Source organism: Poeciliopsis prolifica, unplaced genomic scaffold (genome assembly GCF_027474105.1).
Source record: "Poeciliopsis prolifica strain line A6 unplaced genomic scaffold, Auburn_PproV2 SCAFFOLD010, whole genome shotgun sequence".
NCBI classification, from domain to species: domain Eukaryota; kingdom Metazoa; phylum Chordata; class Actinopteri; order Cyprinodontiformes; family Poeciliidae; genus Poeciliopsis; species Poeciliopsis prolifica.
In genome coordinates this window covers 10,198,878-10,216,589 of record NW_026562385.1, presented here as the reverse complement: position 1 = coordinate 10,216,589, position 17,712 = coordinate 10,198,878, and the positions used below count along the sequence as shown (strand labels likewise).

At 41.8% G+C, this 17,712-nt stretch overlaps 1 protein-coding gene across 10 annotated transcripts in view; it reads right to left on the bottom strand.

The window, feature by feature from the left end:
- rbfox2 (RNA binding fox-1 homolog 2) overlaps nt 1-13,906 on the bottom strand; it is a 65,858-nt gene extending 51,952 nt beyond the window's left edge. For 4 of the 10 annotated variants that reach the window (XM_055035508.1, XM_055035499.1, XM_055035504.1 and 1 more), the window contains exon 1: nt 12,803-13,906. In XM_055035508.1, the coding sequence (XP_054891483.1) occupies nt 12,803-13,048 (246 nt within the window). In that variant the 5' untranslated portion in view covers nt 13,049-13,906. The remainder of the gene's footprint in view (nt 1-12,802) is intronic. The other 6 variants (XM_055035500.1, XM_055035501.1, XM_055035503.1 and 3 more) reach the window with 2 other exon arrangements.
- Between the last annotated feature and the right edge of the window lie 3,806 nt (nt 13,907-17,712).

Here is a 17,712-nt window from a genome sequence, read left to right as displayed (position 1 = left end):
AAAAAAAAAAAAACAACAGCAGATTCAGACTCCAAGGACTGTCAACAGAGTTAACCTCCTTGCCCCGACCTCGAGCTGCCCGCTGCGGGAATCACTTCCTAATTGCTTTCAGCCAGCCAATCAAGGCCAAGTGTATGAGAAGGAGGGCCGTGATGACACAAAGTTTATATAAACAGACGGAGAAAAGGCTATTAATCCAGAAGAGCTCTCTGTAAAACTGGGACTGGCAGAGACAGAGAGACTAATGGGAAACACAGATGTACAGACAGAGCTGGGTAGAGGAATTTGTACAGCACTGAGGCCCGCCGAGTCAAAGCTTTGTTTAACCCACGTTCGCTCCAATTAAACCTGAAAGTCTTTAAGGTTAGTTTTTTTTTAACCATCTTTGAACATGTAAAGATACACTTTTGACCATTCTTCTTCGTAAAAATAGCTGAAGTTCAGACGAGATGGCGAGTGTTGCAGATCTCATGGTGTTTCATAACAGACAGTCCGGTAGACTTGGTTCAACTGGGTCATTACAGACTTGTCGACACGGTATCAACTTCGCAGGCCACTCAGGTCTTTTGGTTCTGGTCCATCTCCAGAACCAGAACCAAACATGGAGAAGCTTGCTCAAACATTGACATCCTTAGAATCCAGGCTAGGAACCCATTTGTTTTAGAGATTCATTAGATTCAGAATAACTGGAACATTGATCAGTACATGTGATGTTTATTTGTTTGACGAGTTTGATGATGGAATTGAACAAAATGCAGCATCTATTGCTTGTTTCATAGTTGGTTACTGAGTGATACCTTACGGTGTAGAACACTTTGAACTGCCTCGTTGCTGAAATGTGCTACACAAACAAACTTGACTTTACCAAAATTTGAAACATTTGTTGCTTTTTCACCTGCTGCGGTTCACTTTCACACTGCCCCGTGTCAAATGTCCGATATTAGAAGTTGTAGGATTTCTCTTTTGTCTTTGGCAGAAAACCAAAAAGCAATTTCTCTTGCTAGTGCCAGATACACTCATGTTCGCTTTGGCTGCATTTACCCAAAATGCCCTGCACTGCAGTCTGTTTCCTGTTTGTAGCGTTCACATATGCATTCGAACTGCACCAGAGTACATTTGTACTTCGGTTTGTAGTGTTCAAGTGAAAGCTAAGTAGTGTCGTTGTAAATGCACCATTAGTTTCCATTGCAAATAAGTAGAAGGAGCGCATCCCTTCTACTTATTGGGAGTGGCTCCTTGTGTGAAGAGTAAAAAGTACCTGAATGTATATCTCACCAGATTTTTATTTCTCTACATTTCACAATTTTGGGCTACTTTCACAAAATCTCGACTAAATACTTTGGTCTGACAAAAAATTTTAGAAGGTTCAATTGTGCTGAATTCCACAGGGCACTGTAATGCTAACGCGTGGACCAATAAAGACGTGTGTGGACGTTGTGTGCTTGATGAAAGCCAAAGGAGAGTAGAAACAAGATGGTGTTGATAAAATGAGCCGCATTTGAAGGAAACAAACGAAAAAATAAACAAAAACTAACATTTGTTATACGAGCTGTAAACTCAGACAGTCAGAGAAGCGGGAGTTGGGGCCCGTCCTCCCTTTTCCCCGCCTGAAACAGCTCTCTCTTTGTCTTTTCCCTCCACTTCCCGTTTCATCTGGAACCAATTTCCCCCTCGTGCCTCGTCCCCAGGGGGAAAGCTCTCCTTCACAGGCTTGCATTGAGCTGAGGACGAACCGCTGGTGACGCAAGGCGCCGAGAACCTCGGATCTACGAATCCCGAGGCACGTTTTCCAGAGACACTCAAACATCTGCAGCGCTTCTTCTGCATTTACCCCCAATTAACTCCTTGCCGCTAACCAAAAGGCCCTGAATGCGTTTCCCTCGGTCAACGTGAGGGGGTTCGTTTGACGCACTGCTGATGAGAAGCGAGAGGAAACCTCGCCGCGCCGCAGAAAACGCCGGCCGAAACAATCCCAAACCATCAAATTGCAGAGTCTCTGGAGGCTCCACGGTGGAAAAAAGGAAAGAAAAAGGCAAAAAGAAGGGAGGGGTTTATGGAGGAAAGAAAAACACAAGGAGGGAGAGAAGGAGGGGTGGATGAGTTTAGCAACATCTGGAATCAATCTGCTGGTAGAAGAGGGGGGAGCAACAGAGGGAGGACGGCTGAGAACGAAAGAAAGGAGCAGATGAAAACAGACGAAGGAATGTGGGTGAAAAGACGGCCAAAGTAAAGAAAGGGGAGTAAAATATTACAACAAAAAAAAGAGCGAAACAGAGACAATGAGTCACAAGTAAAAAATGTCATGTGACTTATATTTTCTTAAAGGATGGGGGAAGGGGCCAGGGGTCTGTACTTGATCTCTGCCTTCTTTATTCACGTACACACACAGACAAACACACACACACATTATGCCTTTGATTCAAAGACTTTGAAGTATATTAAATAAGCACAGGCATTTTTTTTAGGATGGTAAAAAAAAAAAAAGCCTAAACTCTCATTTCTACAAACCATATGGCTTTAAACAATTTTTTTCCCTCGAACTTTTCGAAGGCGTTGGTTTCAGACTCCACTGGCAGAGATCAGAAGAAGGCACAGACAACCAGTCACACGCTTATGAACACGGCCGCCCACTCTCTTGGTCGGTCCCCGTCTCGACTCGACGCGAGGGCAAACCTGAAAGAGGACGCCTGGCTTTATTTATTTTCTTTATCTCCCGCCAGCTATTTTAGGAGGGAGAGAACGAAAAAAAAAAGTTCTCTGGGAGTAGCTGGAGCAAACTGCAAGCAGCGGGGTTGGACATGGAGGGAAGAAGGGAAGCGGGGGGAGAAAAAGGGAGCAGCGGTGGTGAAGGAAGGCGGAATGACATGAGGTCAACAGATGGTGAGAGAGAGGGAGGAGAGCGGGGTGGCGGAGGCAGGAGGGTGTAATTAGGCAGGCTGCTGCAGGCATCCGGAGGTACCAAACAGAACAGCCCACGGAGCGGAGCGAGACTCTTGCCACCCGAGGCTGCCTTCGTGGTGTTAGGAACGACGCCGGATCTAAGGAAGCCCCACCTGCTGCCGCTAACAGATACTCAGAGAAAAGACTCGAGTTTTCATTTGAGGCCAAGCTAAAACGTGCCGTCCATGTTGTTTCATGCATTCTGGAGTTTTTAACCCTTCAAGGAGGACTTCTTAGTGGTACAAAAACAAAGGCTGGTCATCATAATATGCAATATGCAGGAGAGTTAAGGGGCAGCAACCAAGAAAAGAAACAAAAGGAGAGCATTTCTGCTGAACAATCGAAGAAAATTAATTGAAAATGTGAGGATATTTATGAGTTTGAAACGTCAAAAAATTTGCTTGAAAACACTACAAGCTTTTACTGTAAATCTCAGAAATCTTCCAGAGTAAGATTTCTTAAAGTAAACTATTGTATGAAGCCTAAAATATCGTTCAGTAAGCCATGTTGGTACATTTCCAGTGACGGACGTTAACCTTAGACAGTAGCCTCGTAACAGGACTTTGATCCACTACCAAGTATCATCCCAAGCTAAGAACAAAAACAACACTGCCTCAGTCAACACCATGGTGCGGGGTTTCCCCCAATATATTATAAGCCTTGCGGGCCACCAGGCTAAGCATTGTTTATTTTAGATAGCATTTTTTTATATACCAGAGACCCTAAGAATAGATTAAGCTTGGCTTATAGTTGACATATTGAACTTGGGCACAAGGGATTGTGCACCAATTGCATCGACCCTGCACTTACCTCTGACTCTGTAACTTTTAGCATTTTTTTAACACAAAAACATTGCCAAGTGTGGACTGGTGGACTGCCCTAGCGCCCCTACCGACAGGCTTAGCAGGTTTTCTGGGGGGAAAAGTCTGTGGAGATCAACAAAAATGCAAGTGTTGTCTTTGGAGATATCAATGAGATTGCATCAGGCTAACTCAGAAACTTCTGAAATTTCTATTTCACAAACCTTCTTCAAGGTAAGCTTAAAATTGCCCGTTCTCTTTCCCATCAACTGAATTCGAACGAGAATTGCTATCAAAATTACGCTTCTGTGTAGATCTAACAGGAAAAGTTCAATCCCTGAACCCAGATGTTACAAACTTCAGCAAACGCAAAAGAAGAGAGTTTCAGATTTTAAGCTGCGTTTTTTTTTTTTTTCAAAAATAGTCTATGATATGCTTTCCCAACTCTCAACTATTGAGAGTTGGGAAAGCTGTATCTGAGAAATAGATCCCACCGGGAGTGCTCGGGCTAGATGTCAATCATACAACAAGAAATCTCAGTGACTCCACCTGACTACATATCATCAGACACATCATCCAAAGTCAACAAGCTACAACTGCAGAGAATCTTCCTCTACTGTACCCATCCAGAATAAGATTGAATTAGCATTAGTCCTAAAAGGAAATAAAGGCCAAATTTTTAAATTAATGCAATTTTGTTTTCTGGCAAAAGGAAGAATCTTGTAGAGTCGGTACGTCCATTGAGGCAATTTCATTCACCCTACGATATACATACACCATTTCACCAATGCTCAAAGCTATATGAAATCAAGGCATAGCCAGGTTTTAAAAAGTTTCAGCACGGTTTAACAAGCTACTTTTCTTGTTTTAAAGTCAAGCAATTAGGTCACGAGGTACAGCTTTTTGACTTGAAAAAACAATGGCATAAACAAGCCCAAAAGAACTAAAGTCTTCAAGTACTTGAGGATTATTTTCATGCCTCGGACCGGCCTTGAGAAAACAAAATGTATTCACAGAAGGAGACAGTCAGAGCCTCTCAGGTTGCTTTCTTTGAAGCTTCAGTTAATGCGTTTTCTAAGAGAGTGGGAGTCCTAGACATGACTGAACAACAGGATGTAGCTTTAGGGCACTTGCAGGATGGACTTATTGATGACTGTTTACTTCTCCGCTGCCTGTGTGGCCTGCGAAGAGCAGATCTTTGAACGCATCTGCAAACCGGTTCTCGTGAAAGCAGACTGCCTGTTTCTACAGGTATTGAATAAAAATGGAGCGCGACAGAAATCCGAGCCATTTTCATTTACATTCATTTATTTGTCTTTTTAATAAATAAAACTGAATGAAACCCATGTCGTGTCAGTCAAGTGTGAGTTTTGTTGCATAGTAACTAAAAGCAGATTTCCAGCAGAATATTTAAGAATGAAGTGTCAGTCTTGTTGAGCTGTCAATGAATAGCCCATTTTGCGCCATCAATAAACACTGCTCTCTAGTTCATCGAACAGTTTCCCACACATAACACAGTGACCTCCCACCTCTTCTCGGTGCTCACTTTGTCTCACCATTTGTCTCTTTTGCTCCAACAAAATAACAGGAAAAAAACTCAAGCTGTGTTTTTAAGGATAAGTTCATCTATTTCTGCAGCTCATTCCAGCTGTGCGAGAGAGCAACACTTTCAGGTGCTAACAGGAAGGATTAACAAATAGCAACATTGTTGTTTCCTTGTACTTTTACGTCTTTAATCTCAGTTATGTAAATTCATACAAGTCAGTGTGAAGGTAATTGTCTACGTTCTCTGGTTTTAGTAATGCTAGCTGTGCTATCAGCACTAATTATCCGAAATGAGATGCCCGTTTTAACTGGACACTCAAGACAAAAATGTCAACTCGATTATTTCGTCTTTATAGTAAACCCAGGAATCAGGCTAATAACTTTTTCAGCATTTATACTGGACGTGGCTTGTTTCCACCGTAGCCCATACTCTAATAGACTCTAGAGGAAAGCATAGAGCACCTATGGCAACCGGTGCAGAAAATTTGGCCAGCGTTGTTGCTGAAAAGAGATCATTGATCATGATGCCTGATGCGTGCACACACGCACGCAGCAGGCATAAATCAAGGCCATGAACAGCTCAAATCCACAAATATTTAAGATCCCCCTCTAAAAATGTGTAGAACTGCCAAGTTTAATAGTTCAAGGACCAAACACACCTAAAGACAACAGCTGGGCATTTATCATATTGTTTTTTGCAGGGCTATAATTGCTCTTACCCACAGTTCCCAACATACAGTTAGCTAAAAAAAGAAGTCATAGTCCATGTACTTGCTTTCAATGTTATCAGAACTGAACTACAAAATATGATAAAGCTTTAAATCCAAATAGCCTACTCCTTTTAAGTTGTATTAGTACGCACAGTGGAAACCAAAGATGCAAAAGTTTGCATCGATAGTCTTCCTTAGCACTGCTCTTGGAGAACAGCCAATCAGAACCAAGGAAAATAGATGGCATTACTAGATTGGATACAGACATACAAACGCCAGCCAATAGCATGCCAGGTAGCATTGCACTTCATGATTTCAACTTGCCAAGCAGCATTTTCTTTTTGATATTTTAGATGTGGTCTAGAAAATGAAATCTTTTCCACAGAAAACTATGCAAATCTGTGAACTCGTGACTAAATCCCTGTGAAAGTTGTGTAGTTTTTAAAACTGTATAGTTTTTAGCTGGAACCAGAACCAGCTAAAATTGGCATCCTGGCAGAGAAAAGCTTCAAAACAGCAGCAGTAATTCATGAAGCTCAGATTCTGGAGCATATCCAAAGTTTAAAGGTGCGTGGCAGCTTAAATCTTAAAGTTGCACTCTGAGGTTTTCACCGGTGTATTTTTGTATTTTATGTACTTCTCACAATCTCCTCTGATTAAAGGTGTTTTTGCATGACAGATTATGCATCAGTCGTGACACTCGGGCTGCAAAGACAAAGCAGCGGCAGTGCATCACAGATGACCCCCATGTAAGGGAAACACTAAATTGACATTTGGCTGTGTGGGTGGTTGGAGATGGGAGCACATGTGACAGTTTGGGGGCAGCCTTGGGGAGAAATGAGGGGGGGCAGGCTGTGACATGATGACCATAAAGGGAGGCTGAACTTGCAAGCGGCACGATAAGGATCATAACAGAGCGTTGTTTTACAGGAGCGAACGCAGACATGCTGAGCTATTCTTGTATTCATGCAAACTCTCCCTTTTCTCCTCCCTCTTTTTTTTTTTTAGATCTAATTCTTCCTCCACACTTTGGCAATACAACTGCTGCACTTATGTAAACAAAGCAGCAGCAAAGTGAGCTGAACGAAGAGAAGGGGAGAGAAAGAGAGACGATATGAGTTGAGCAACTTTTGTCTGGGCGAAATTTTTTTAGCTTATCGCTGCCGGTTCAAAAGTCAAGGGTGACTCCACTTCGCCGCGGCTCAAAGTTTAACAGCAATCATTAAACGGCGGCGGGGAACTTGAAGTCGGGCGGTGGCGGGACTGGATTTGACCTCCTGCAAGTCAAAACAGCACACTTTTAGCACACAATTAGCACAGCTACCACACCTCCAGTTGAACCCGGGGGTATGTTGAGCTTATGCTCCTCTAAGCGAAAAGGAAAAGCCAAAGAAAAAAAATAAATCAGCAGATTACCTTCCAATCGTTTCTAATAAAGTGGACAGACCTCTATTATTTTTAAGAGTTTTAATGTTCATTAAGAAAGGAAGAAAAAGTGTCTCAAATAGGAAGTTTTAGATCTTTTTTGAAGTGCCTACAAAAACAGACAGTAAATTGTCAATAATCTGCTCTAATTTTGATGTGGATTATGCAGCAGCAAACCAAATTAATGGAACACAATGAGGCACTGGGGTTAATTTATTGTTTAGTTTTTTAGAGGGAGAGAATCATGTAACAGAACTTCAAATTGTTCTAAAAACAAAATTGCGTAATTGTTCCTCCAATTCACACATGTAGTTCAGATACCAAGATGGCTGACTGGACATCCAGTGCAATAATCACCAGTGGTACACTTTACTTTATCAATAAAAACGTGGTGGCAGTTCCCCTTATTTTTACTGTTGGTTTTGTGTTTTCTTTTTCTCGTGATGTTAGAAAAGCTAAGGCGCTTTGGTCACCTTAGCTGGTTGTTGCTAAGCACTATATATATATATATATATATATATATATATATATATAATATATATATATATAATATATATATATATATATATATATATATATATATATATATAATATATATATATCAGGGAAGAACTGGAGAGGGCCTGGAAGGTGAAGACCACAGTGGTGCCTGTGGTCATCGGGGCCCTCGGGGCAGTAACCCCCAAACTGGAGCAATGGCTACCACAGATCCCAGGAACAACATCAGATATCTCAGTCCAGAAATATGCAGTCCTTGGCACAGCCAAGATACTGCAGGACCGTCAAGCTCCCAGGCCTCTGGTAGAGGACCCGAACTCAGAGGATAAGAACCACCCGCGGTGGGTCAGAAGGGAATTTATGTTTAAAAAAAATCAATAAAGCAATCACAGTTCTAACCATAGGGTGTTGAAATGTCCAATGAATTTTATTCACTTCCAATTTTTTTATTTTTTGCTTTTTTGTCAAGAAACATTGCAATGAAACTACTATGTATGATTTTTGTAGATTTTTTAACTGTTGGAATAAATACTAGCTTCATAGTTAATAAACTAACTACAAAGCTAATATACTGCATAGTTAGAGGTGCACAACATTAAAATGTGCAATCACAAAGGATCCTTTTGATGCAATTTTGAACATTTCGGTATCAGTCCGATAAATAACACCGATATTGAGGATCTTTCGCCCCATCTTATTGCCGTTTCTGCATGCATTTCAGAGGGAGTTGGTCATGTAGCATTTGTGCGGTCTTGTGGCAGCCATAGTGATGCAGCGCAGCATAGTGCTGAGTTTTTAACTGAAGCAAAGAAGCATATCGGCCCAAATTTCCTAGATCGGTGCATCCATAATATATATTTTATCACATCCAGTCATTCTAAACCCCATGGTATCAAATGTTTGGTCAGGCATCTGGAGGCTGTAGATGGGGATAATATTGCCTGTTTAGGCCTGAATTACTCAAACTTGTTGCTCTGGACTGGAGGTTAGGCTACTTTCAAAGGCAAAGCCTCCAAACAAAAATCATGATGCAAAACCTTCACATTCAAAACTTTACATTGCTTCATTTTTTAACCAAATGTTCTTTATTACACCTTTCAAAAGGGCTGTGTACATCTGTAATATTTTCACAAGAAATTGCTGTGATTAGGCCTGTCACAATAACAAATGCTGCTGGACGATACATTGTCCCGGAAGTAATTGCGACAAACGATAATTATTGTTGTTTTGAGACCAGTATCGAGTAATATTATTATGCTAATGGAAAAATAATAGTAATGCAAGAACACATTCTCAGAGATCAATAAACTTGAAAATGTAATGAAAACTTCATACTGGAGCAGGAAGACATTTTAATTATCCAAAATAAATTAGCAACAAATAAAATGAACGAACAAGTTTCTGTAAGCAAAATCATACTTGAGGAAAAAAAGGGCAAGTTACTTATTGACATCCACTTTTGGTAGAAGATAAAAATGGAAATCTGAGCTGGTTTTACTTTATCATGCAATTACTTGATCTACTGTTTCTGTTCTGACGGGCCGAGCCTCAACGATGTAGCGCTAAGGTAACTAAAACGTTCAGCTAATAGTAGGAAAGCTTCCATCCTGTGGGTCAAGTGCAGATTTTCCATGCCTGGCACTTAAACCGAAAAACTAAAGACTCCTTTATGGGCTAAAGTTTTGCTCAAAAAGCTACTTAAAAAAAAAAAAAAAAAACTGACATTCCACTCTCAACATCAAAAAGCTATAATATTCAACATTTTGCATTCCAAGCCCAGAGCGTAAATCCTAAACTGCACGCCGAGTAACCTTTAGCATTCGCTACCTAATATTACTCTGTCCAGCCCTCCGCTTCTTGCTTTGGCCCGTCACAGCGATCAGTCCGGCTAATGCCCTCGCCTAAATAAGCTTTGATCTCGTTAGCGCGACACAAAGCCTCTTTACTGCCAGCGATAGGACAAATCGGCTCTCTGGATCGGAGAGAGTGCGGCGCGCGTAGAGAGGGAGAGTTGGATGGGGGGTGGGGAGAACTGTAGTCCGTCCGCAGCACCGCCTCAAGGGTAAACATCAATACGGCCATCATGGAGCTGGATGGACTGAGAAATGGAAAGATAATCAAAAATGGAGGGGGAGGGGAGGAGGGGATAGCTCCACCTCATTGGTGGACTGAAAGGCCGCAAATCAGGAGTCAATTAGCAATCTGGAAATAAGCCTGAAGGGGGGAAGAGAGGGAGACAAATCAGAGGACACGCAGGAGGAAGAGGGGGGAACAAATGGAGGAGGCTGGATTCTCATTTATTATTACAGGCAGACTGGAAGGTCAGCAGTCTCAGTGGAGATCCTGCGGTGATCATCCACCTCGAGCTCGTCACCTCCGTATTGACTAGGATTGTGTGTCTCTAAAGTTTGTTGTTTTTTTTTTTTATCCTCTGTAAAGTGCTTCTCATTTTTATCTCCGGTTTTTCTTCTTTCTCCAGGCCTTTATTTGGTCCACCGATTCCCAAACACATCCCCGCGACTCTCCTTTCCCCTCCATATTTGGTGCATTTCGATCGCACACAACACTTTCCCTCTTCCTCTCAGCCCCCCCCCCGCCCCCCAACCCCGCGCCTCAGACTTTCATCCGTCTCTGAAACTTTATCCATCTACAGATCGTTCCGACCTTCGTCTGCGCAGGTTGTTCCATCATTCCATCATTCCTCCACTCATTCATTCTCCTTTGCTCTGCCTCAATGCGGTCCCAGTCTGATGTGACCAGAAACGCACAGATTCCCGTTTCAGACTGCTACCGATTTTTTTCGCCGTCCAACTGGCCGGCACCGACTCTTTTTGTTTTATTATTCTGAACACAATAACCCAGAAAAGTGAAAATATCTGAGCTTCAGGTTCAGTAATAGATGTGAATGAAATGAAATATTGAAAAAAATAAAAAAATTTGGGCTATATGGCTTACTAAAGTCAAACAAGTGCATTGAAGAACATCTTATCTTCTTGTAGTTCTCAGCTTTGATTCATTAAATTACTAAGAAAAAAATCTGATTTGTCATTTAGCCACCCATTGATCGAGGCAAAATTGACCGATTTGTTATGTGATCGGTGCATCTCTACATTGACGAGTTGGTTGTTTTGGGGGTTTTTTTTGTTGACATATTGGCTCAATTTAGATTTAGAATAAAACATATGTAAAATGTTGCAGAAGCTTTCAATAAGAGTAATTTAACCTTTATCTTTTTCTTCTCTTCATAAGAGAAAAATAAGACAAGGAGGCATTAAATGTTGAATTCATCAGGCTTTTTGTTCAGGTATCCAGTCTCTAATCAGCTGGCTAACTTCATTTTCCTTTTGGCCGATCACTGATCGGCCGATATTTATATGCAAATTCAAACTGATCTCCCAGTCGCCCCGCCGTTGCGCATCAAGCAAGTCTGCTGCCAAATTTAGCGACTTTTCCGACAAAGAAAATGGGAATTTTAGAGATCTGTGATCGGCCAGAAAACTGCCATCGGTTGGCTTCTCCAATCTTCTACATGTCATCTCTAGATTTTGGTTAATTTGACGTCTTTATTCTAATAAAAATCAAGAAAAAAAAATTATATATATATATATATATATATATATATATATATTTTCCATGCAACTGTGTGACATCTACTTTTCCAAACCTACGAATGTTTCCAGGCAGCCATATTTGTTAAGGCCAAGAATGTCACTGTTTCTCTCAAACAGCTGGCCAGCAGTGCGCAGCAGTGTAAACTCTCCAAATTCATCTGCACTCTTATTCAAAACCTCGCTTGCTGCTCTCGTGCTAAGGAACTTCTTCGGATTCGCTCACGAGGAGGTGACCTCTGACCTTCCGCTACTCTCGGCTTCGTTCCTTCGGCTCTAAAAACACAGCCCGTCCCCGTGACTACTGGATTAGAGCAAGAATGTCATGCGTAAAAATAAAATAGAAAGCATTTGAAAAAATTTGAAAATACATACGCCGCATTAGGCATTAGTACTGAATCGCAATAGATCCAGATCGAGCGAGCGAGAAGCGCATCCCAAAGCCCCCCTAGCTCACCACAGCCACAGATTATTCCAGCGAGGCGGCTGGCGCTCTGCTGTCTCAGCTGTGGAGTCATGCAAGCAGGGAAGACCCGTGTTAAGGAGACCCCCGGACCCCCCCCCCTCCACCACCCTGGAGCCCCGTTTCGCTCCTTCAAGCCTCCAGCAAAAAGACTCTGCTCTTTGTCTTTCGCTCGGGTTGACCCCTCCCCCAATCCTGTCTGTCTCTCCCTCTCTCTTAACACCTAGCCACGTTAAAGCAGGAGGTGATGGTGGGGCATCGGGGTGGGGACAGGGGAGGACCAAGTGATTAACTGCATTCCTATCAGGACCATCAGTCCAGGTGTTTATTGTCTTTGTGAGCAGAAAGAAAAATGTATGTACAGTGCCTTGCAACACGTGACAAAGCCTTGGGTGACTGTGAGGCAGGCATGATGAATGGCTCTGATCTTTGCTGGGCTGCTGTCTGTCATAGCAATGGAGCCTGGATCATATTACCTTTGTCTGGGTTTGCTCCCTCACTGGGCTCAGGATCTCAACAAAGAACATCTTAGCTGCTGCTCGCTAAAATGTGTCGCTTTCACACTTTCATTCTGCTGAAAGTGGGTTTTGTTGAATGATCACATTATTGATGAGACAGACTTGGCCTTTTTGAGGTACATATATATATATATATATATATATATATATATATATATATATATATATATATATTATATATATATATATATATATATAGTGTTGCTCAATAGATATTGCACAAAATTACAACAACAAAAAAAATTCATATAATAAAAAAAAATAGCTACAGATGTGAGTCTTTGTATTTACATACCTGTCCGACCTCACCGGAGCCGTCTATCCTCGGTCTCTTGCATTCCGCCCCGGTCAGGTCAGTCAGGGCAGCGGCGGTCTGAGCGTCCGGCTCCGGGTCTCCTCGCTTCATCCCCCGGACGACCGCGGCTCCGGCGGCCGCGTTCGGATGCGCTCCGCCGGCCGCCGTCTCGAGGTCCCGCTCGCGCTCCATCATTCCCCGGTTAACGGGCAGCATTATGGACGCAACGTCGGTCGACATTAACATTGGACGGGGGTGGGGGGACAGTCACTGATGAAGAGTCTGCTCCTCTTTTTGTCCTCCTGCTTCCTTTCCCCTTTTTATTCCTTTGTTTTCTCCTCCACAGCTTGATGTTCACGGAGAGCCTCGGACGGATAATATTGAACAGATTTTCATCAATATGGAAAAGCTCGCTCTGTTTATTGTCTAACTTGGCGTTGGTTATTACAGACAGACCATAATGGCCACATTAAAATCTTGTCCAAACAACAACAGAAAGACCAGCCTTTCTCATCGGAGAGGGGGTTAAAAGTGAAATGACGCCAGAAACTGTGACCTGTTTTAATAAAGATCACACGTCCGACTCTCGGCTGCCTGACAAGCTAATTAGCTAGCTACCGTTAGCTAGCTCGCTAGCATTACATTCCGCTAGCTCTCCCTATAAATGTGTCTCTAAGAGCACACTGTCGCTGCCAAGAATGGAAAACGTTGGAAATTAGCTGAGCGTAATACTACTCCGTATGCGCCGCCACTCGCTCCTCTCTGCTCTCCCCCTCCGCTGGATGTGCTTCTGCACTGAACTCCTCCGCGGGTCCTCTGAGCCTTCCCTGTCGCCTTTCGCAGGCTCCTTGTCCGCTCCCTCGCCGTGTTCTGCCGCGGACGGGGTCTTGGCGTGGCCGACCTGGCTCCCGACGGTTCACGGTCTCCTCTTGGTCTGAGTCCCCGGGGCTCGGAGAAACGCGGAGGGGCGAGACGCGGCGGTCCGCCGACCTGGGATCAGATTTCTCCGCCGACGCCGGGATAAGAGAGCGCGTACTGGCAGGAGAGACGGGCTGGTCTGAGGTCTGCGTTTTGTTTGTTCTTTCCCCCGAGTCTCCCTTCTCCTCCTTTTCCCCCTAAGCCTCCACCTCCCCTCCCACAGCTCCCTCCTCCTCCATGGTTGGTAGAAATTGTTATAGGGGGAAATATATATATTTTTTTTACATGAAACCCACAAAAACATGTTTAAAATAGAATAAGTAACATATTATATAATTTTTACATGCATCTATAAATAAGCTATCATTTTATATCGACAATAATATTGCTGTGGTTGAAGTATTATAAACTAGTCAATGTTTACTTTTTATTCTATTTAAGTAACATTAGAAATATACCTGAAATCACCTTTTTTTTCCCATCTACTCAAATTTAAAGTTTTTGACATAAATAAATAATTTATACATATTTTTTTCCACCACAGTCCATTTTGAAGTGAATATTTCATATGTGCTCGAATAAGAATATCAACCATGAATACGCACGTAAATTAGCCGCTGTGTCTGCTTTTTCAGACACAATTTGAAATCTTTCATATTTCCAGTTAATCCGACTGGTTCAGTGCTCCTTCAAATGTCGTATGCTTTTATTGTATGTTTAATTTTTCTAAGCTTATTATAAATAAATAAATGAACCACACAGGCCCCTTCTCTTTACCTTCAATTGTATTATTTACTTATTTTTTTTTGTGTATGTGTACTTAAGGTAACTTCAATCATATATACAATAAATAAAAAGCAAATAAGCCAGATTGATCAGTGACTTTTACTTCCACAGGATTAGTATACGTTTTAGACGTTTTTAATGTTCGTGCGCCCCCTGGTGGTGGTAAAATGACAATCTACCGAAATAAAACGATTTTACCCGAAAGGCTTTTCTGCCTTAGTCTGGCCATAAAGCCATTGATCCTGCCCGGGGAAAATAAAACAACTCTTGCCTTTTGTTTGACCACAGATAGTATTGTTCAGCCTTCAAACCGTTGATTTTATTGTGTTTTAGCCACTTTCTAATTCATTTAATTGCGTTCTTAAGGTCATTATTCACTTGTCGGACTCATTTGCACCCAGGTTTTTCACTCCCTGATTGTTGCTTTGAGTTGCTTCAATATGCACAGCTATGTGTTTATTTTTGAACAATAGCTTCTTCCTCGCCGAGTGATGTTTAAGGCCACAATCAGGACTTTTGAAAATGCGGATAGTAACTCTCCTAGCAGACTCAGTTGGTAGGATCTTCTCAAAGTTTTTTGAATTTGTTTTAGGGTCGATATTCACATTGTGCAACTAAACACATTAATACATCCCTTAATTTGTTATGGTAAAGTGAAAATGCACAAAAATCAAGGTAAACATTCAAGTAGGAATCTAAACAGAATCATGCCAGCTAAAGTTGCTAAGTTGACTACAGTAAAAATCAGCGCAAGCTTCAGGTGCACGAGTGTCTGAAATTGTTTTCAGGTCATTGGAGTAAAAATCTGGCTAAATTCATCAGCTTGAACCATTAGCAACACGACTAACGGTTGTATTCTTCACACTCTATATTAAAACCTCTCACATTTATGCTTATATCTATGAAAAGCAGTTGATCCTCTCAGTCATTTTGCCTCCTGTGATGTCATCAACTAAAGTAAACACCAAGCAAAGCAAAACGGGTTATTATTTCCTAAGTGCAATTTTTAAATAATACATTTTTGTTCAACCCAGCAGTGGAAATCTATAGCTCATCGCCCCGCTGTTTTTTTTTTTAATTTTTTTTATCACAACCATACATGTCTTAGCGAAAAACAAGGCAGCACTGCAGAGAATCTTTGAAAGAAAAATAAAACAGATAATTGTTATCTGTCATACTACTGTACATGAATTAAATTAATCTCTGATATTCGTTATGTGTTTGTCACAAACAACAGAACAAAGGAAAATAAACCAGGAAGAAAAAAATCTATAGACACAGTAAGGTGTCTTTAAATCAGTGGTTTTTTTTTTTTTTTATTGCAGACACTGTATAAACTAGAATCACTCTACAGGTCTTTATATAGGTATAGTGCATTTAATATGTAAATGTGTATAAATATTTAGAGACTAAAAGGATTTCTCACCAAATCCTTTACATTGCCTGAGATGTTTTTAACACATTTGCGCCCCTAGTGGAAGTAAAATCACAACATTCAAAAAGAAACTTCATTTTAGTTCTGGCAGTGCAACTTTGTGCCATTTGTCTTGCCAATATGTGCAACGTGGTTAGAAATAATGCTAAACAATGATAGACTGCTATGTTTGCACATGACAAATTACTTGACTCCAAAAGGCTAGCTGGTGAATCATTTGCCTTTCAGAAATCGCATCATTTTCTTGACATCTTTGTTTTGTTTAGTTGCCATTTAAATTTGATTTAATAAAGAGAACCAGTGAGTCCTTTTCACACAAGTGTGGAAGCCAAACAGAAGTGTGAAGAATCCCGTGTGGGGTCTCATTGTCTGAGTTTACTTGTCTTGCTTCACTGGCTTTTTCTGTCCGCCAGAAGTTGCATCTAGCAACAGGGTTGACAGATTCACCGGAAACTGCAGAAGTAATCGTTCTTTTGGAATCTCATTGTAAAAAAAACAACAACAACAAAAAAACACTTTGAAAAAGTTTTGTCAATTCAGTTATTACAGCTGAAATCTAGCGATCAGGCCCGAAATTAGAGTGAACCTCCAGAGCCTTGGAAGCAAGGCTGAAAAAAAAAAATTGAAAATAAGCACCCATTTTGAGTTTCCCAATTTTGATGGTCGCGTTTGACAGAATGTGATGTTTTGCTCTTGCTTCACAGCGTGACTCTCACATCGCCAGTCTGTCGCAAAGCAGAAATCCAGCCCTACTCTGAGATAAACTCCTTTCCTAAATTTACCTGTCGGATCGCAGTGAGTTCAAGCTTTTTTAACGTGTGAAGTTCCAGCTCTTCAACGTGACAGCCTGTATACATAGAAGAAACAGAGACTTCAGGGCCTCTTTTCTTTCCTCTGCAAGTCGCTCAGTCTGCCTCCTCCTCTAACCTGCTACCTGCTCCTCGTGCCACCCACTGAACCTGCAATGATGGATGGCTGAGGGGTCACATAACTCCACGCTGCAGCCACTTTTCCCTGACAAGGCCGGTGAGAGGCAGACGAAGCCATTACTCTCTCAGACCTCACAGGCTGAGAAACGGCACCGCTTCCTAAAAGATCCGTCACAAGGAGGAACGTCTGTTTCATGTGGTTGTGATGTATATTCACGCCCTGTGTGATGCGGCGCCTTGCAAATGTGTGTTTGATGGCTGCTCTTTTTCCACATTCTGTCATATGATAGCCGCTTACTTCAGTGTGTTTTAGACAGATTTTACACGTGACAAATGCAATGCTGTGTGGAGGACCATATGTTACACAATTAAAAATAAAAGCGGAGAAACGTCTGAAAACATCTTTCGTAAAGCAGCACTGGCAAGGGAAAGAAAACAGAAAAGAGATGAATGGGTTTGCTTTTTATGTTTTACAAATAAATATGCTTTTGTGTGCCACGTCCCACCCGAGTCAATAGTTTGAGCGACAAATTTCTGCACATCTGAGCACTCAAGTTGTTTCTGTACGTTCTGGTTTGGAAAAAATAACTTGCACTCTGCCAGCTTCATATGCTCAATTCTATCGAGGTCTGGACTTTGACTGGGCCATTGTAACATGCCAGTAAAACTTTAAACCGGCCGATTTATTATAGCTGTGGTTCCAAATGTTCACATATTTCCTCACTGGAAGATATAAAACCTTGCCCATGGCTTTATTCTTGCACAGCCTTTCATTGGTTTTCTTATGATTATTGTTGAAGAAAAGCCTCACTGCACCATGACGCTGCCACCGTCGTGTTATG